At 38.7% G+C, this 4354-nt stretch overlaps 1 protein-coding gene across 1 annotated transcript; it reads right to left on the bottom strand.

Moving 5' to 3' along the window:
* Positions 1-3807: 3807 nt before the first annotated feature.
* Positions 3808-4113, bottom strand: LOC104587592 (glutaredoxin-C11). Its single transcript, XM_010245262.2, has one exon. The coding sequence runs from the start codon at positions 4111-4113 to the stop codon at positions 3808-3810; it is 306 nt and encodes a 101-aa protein (XP_010243564.1).
* Between the last annotated feature and the right edge of the window lie 241 nt (positions 4114-4354).

The following is a 4354-nucleotide window of genomic DNA, read 5'->3' as shown; positions in this document are numbered from 1 at the left end:
TATTAGGCACTGCTTAGGTCAAACAGAAATGCAACAAAGGTAATGTCAAAATGCAATTTCCTTAAAAAGTGAGTTTCGGTGTTTTACATAACTTGAGATAAAAAAGCACAATACATTTGTACCCAATCAGTCTACCAAATAGAATAATAAAGACACGCAACACCACAATACCAAACACTCAAAGAAAGCTGGATTACATGGTGATACAACATGAAATGGGCTCCATATCAATATATGAAAGGTCCGGATTGTCATAAATGCCCTCATGTATATGATTAATATACATGGACCAAATAAGCATCCCATCTAGGTTTAGTGCACGTTTTTTAATGTTATTTGGTGATAGTTGGGTGTAGGCTAGGGTGGATTCGAGGTGAGCTGAATACTTGGCTATTCGAGCTCGGCACGCTGAAACTGTGTTAGGTTTGAGCTTGAGTTCGATTCGAGATAGAGATTTGAGCTCGAGTTCGGTTCGGTTCAAAGCTCGCAAGTTCAAGCTTGGCTACAAGCCAAGTTTTTTTTCTAAAAGATAAAAAGTATACATGTAAAAATATATTTTTTTATTTTACATACAAAATAACAAGAATTATAAAAATTATTCATTATACATAAAAAATAAAAATATTATATATAAAATATTTTTATATAATAAAAATTATTTATTATATATATATATCTATATATTTATATGTATGTATGTATGTATGTATGTATATAATAAAAAAATATTTATTTATTATACTAGGATCGTGAGCCTCACGAGCTTCATTGGGCTCGAGCTTGGCTCGATTAGAAAATGAGCCTATATATCAGGCTCGAACTCAGTTTGAAGCTTTGTTTAAACCGAGCCAAGCTGAACTTTTTACGAGCCGAGCTCGAATATCTCGTGAGAAACTTGGCTCGTGGCCACCCCTAGTTGGGCACCATGCAAAAAATATTAAACATCTTCTCCATTACAAGAACATCGGTGACCGGAGCCGTTGGGCTGGCCTATGTGGCTCGTTCAAGTTTTGGTGTAGTTCTATCAACAAATGGGAAGAAAGCAATCTACACTTCAAGTCTAGATGCTGAGCTTTGTGCAATCTGATTGGCATGTGTAGAAGCCCTTCAGACCCTTCATCCTGAGGTGATAATAGAGTCAGACTCAAAGCAAGTGATTGACCTGATAAATGAACTGAAGGCCTTCGGTTTCTCTCCTCATTTCAACACAATACCAGATATCAAATGTCTTGCAAGGAGGAAAGGTGCAGTGTCTTTCTCTTTTGCAAACGTAGTAACCTTTTGGGGTTTTGTGTAGAGGTGTCAATTGGATTGGATTGGGTCCAACCCGATCCAGTCCAATGTGAGTCCACTTACAAATGGACTGGACCCAATCTAATCAAAATCCAATACAAATCAAATCCAATCCAATCCATTAAAATGTAAATGGACTAGATTGGATCCAATCCAAATCGAATGAAATATAAAAAAGTAAAAAATAGAACATATAAAAAATTACAAAAATATATTAAAATGAAGAAAATCTGAAAATTACAAAAATATACCCTTTTGGCATTGAAAAAGAACTTTTGTAAAAATGCTTTCATAAAAGTACATTCATAAAAGTGCTTTTGTACCTTGATAAAAGTACTTCAATAAAAGTACTTCAATAAAAGTACTTTTATAAAAGTACTTCCGCATAAGTGCTTTTGATTTGTAAAAGTACTTTCATAGAGGTTGATGATGTGCGATCTGGCAGCTCCCTGCTGGAGGACAGCTCGAACGTCGAGCTGGCGAGTTCCCTGTTAGAAGGTGGCTTAGATGCCGAGTCGGCTAGTTTGCCGGATCGACCTGCAAAGAGACAGTGTTAGAGTGCCCGGGTTGCTTTTACCCAAGGTGGGCACTCTGATGCTTAAGTTAGTGGTTTGGGAGTTCTAGAAAGTATTGGAATGCTTAGAATCTTAGAGAGTGCGAGAGCTGAATCGCGCGTACCTTTTCTTAGGAGAATGATGCCTTTATATAGGCGTTGTTTGGTGTGGGCTTCACGCACCACATTTGAGATCTCTAGGAAGATGTGGCTGGCCAGTCCAAAGTCCTCGGAGGTAGTGGCACACGTAGACCAAGCTCTATGCCTTATTCGGTTTCCTCCAAAACATTCGGTGCAAGAGTTGACTTCGAAAAGACCCAGGAGTGATGGGAAGCACACATGGAGGAGGTTGGTGAGCACATCTTGCGAGTCGTCACCTGGACCTCAGTCGAGTCGACAAGTCCTCGAGGGAGGTCACTCCTCCCACTGAGATCCGTTGGACCGGTAACGATGAGGTACCATAGGTCAGCCTTGTACGAGGTGCTCCTAGCCGCCTTGCCGAGGTGCCTGAGTTGTGTATGAGGTCACTAGCGGGGACTCCATCAAGTTGGCGGAGGTAAGTCGCTAATTGGGTCTCCACTAGGTCGACAGCTGGGTTTCCATCATTTTGGCTAAGGCATGTCATCGCCCTCATGGTGCCTAGCGGTGGATTTGAGTCGAGCTGAGCCAAATAGTATGAGGCTCGAGCACGGCTCGCCAATGTATTATAGGGCTCGAGCTCGAGCTCGGATCGAGTCAAAAACTCGTAAGCTCGAGCTCGGCTCGAGTAAAAAACTCGTAAGCTTGAGCTCGGCTCGGCTCAACTTAAGAAAAAAAGTATAAAAATAAAAAATTATATATAAAAAATATTTTTATTTAATATAAAAAAAATAAGAATTATAATATTTTTATTATATATTTTATTTTCTATATATATATATATTGAGCTCGAATTATTTATTAATCGAGCCTCTAAATTGAGCTCGAGCTCGGTTGAAACCGAGCCAAGCTGAGCTTCTCATGAACTGAACTCGAGTAGCTCGTGAAGAGCTTGGCTCGTGGCCACCCCTAGTGGTGTTGGTGTGTCGTCCACCTGTTTTGAGATGTCACGTGTCATGATGTTAGCGGAGGGCCAAATCTGCCCTTATCACAAGTGCTTTCATAAAAATACTTTCATAAAAGTGCTTTCAAAAGCTAATTAGACATTTGCAAAATTAATGCTTTGGTAAATGTTGCAATTGATGGTTCATTTCATCAAAGAGACACAGGGTTTAAAAGATTGAGAGAGAGTGAGAGAGAGAGATAAAATGTGTGATATGAATTAAATTATAACATTTATAAGGCAAAATTTATATATTACATCAGTTTTTCATACTTGTATTATAGATTTTAGCCTAACTATAACATTAAATTTTTTTTAGTATTGTTTAATTAGTTATCTTATTTAATTTATTTCAGTTAATTAAATAAATTATTAACTTAATTAATCTAATCATATATTTAAATTACATTAATTACTCAAAATTAAAAAAATAATTCTACAATTAAAATAATAAATTCTTTTAGAAAAATAAATTAAGTGAAATTAAGTAACTTAACATACATCTTATAAGTGCATATAGTTGGAGGGGAGGGATGGGGGAGGAATGAGAGGGGGACAGTGGGGGATATAGGTTTAGATGCACCCATGGTGGCTCTATATATTCATAAAGTAATTAGGTTATGTATTTTTCCAAATGCCCTTTTGCTTTCAAAATTTGCAACTATTTTTTTTTTTTTTTTTTTAGGTTTGTTGTTCAGGCAAATTTTCCATGACGCTACTAGTTAACCAAGAAAAATGCAACTTTTATTCATGAAGTAAAGGTACCCAAAAGAGACAAGTAAAATCATGAGGAGGAAGTAATTAATCTCAGAAAACTGATTTGTAGTTGTAGGTAGGGCCTTAATGGTAGAGAAAGAGTCGTCGTCCATGACTCCATGCATCAGAGAAAAATAGCTCCGGCAAGTATGAGCTTTTGTTTCAGAGAGCCATCAAGTTGAAGGGTAAGGAGTTCTTCTGATCCCCCAACCAGAACTCCTCCAATGAAGATGGCTGGCACAGATTTGCGCCCCAGCCTCTGCAGAGCCCTCTCGATTTCCTTCCCATGAGGCTCCAAATCCAGCTCGCAAACAGCGGGGCTGGCCCCAAAGCTTCTGATCAGAGTCTCCGCCGCATGGCAGAGGCCACAGGAGCTCTTACTGAAGATCACCACGGGATTCCGCGACGCCAATGTCGTCACCCTCTCCATCTTCTAACCGATCGACCCTTAATTTTACTTAATTCGACTGAGACGTTGCAGCTGGTCGGCCGAGATGATGATGATGATGATGAACTTGACAGAGCTTCCATGGAAACTTATTATTTATACTGGTTGGTGGCTTCATCTCCCACCTGAAAACGACCCTATAGACCGTGCTGACTGTGATGAATTTGGAGGTGATTCGTTTGCTTTAATTAGTTTTAAATTCTTAAACTATCTCATTAATCAG

The sequence above is a fragment of the Nelumbo nucifera genome, chromosome 3, assembly GCF_055504915.1.
Source record: "Nelumbo nucifera cultivar China Antique chromosome 3, China Antique-T2T, whole genome shotgun sequence".
Lineage (NCBI taxonomy): Eukaryota > Viridiplantae > Streptophyta > Magnoliopsida > Proteales > Nelumbonaceae > Nelumbo > Nelumbo nucifera.
Note: the sequence above shows the minus strand (reverse complement) of the source record. Positions and strands in the feature narration are given on the sequence as shown.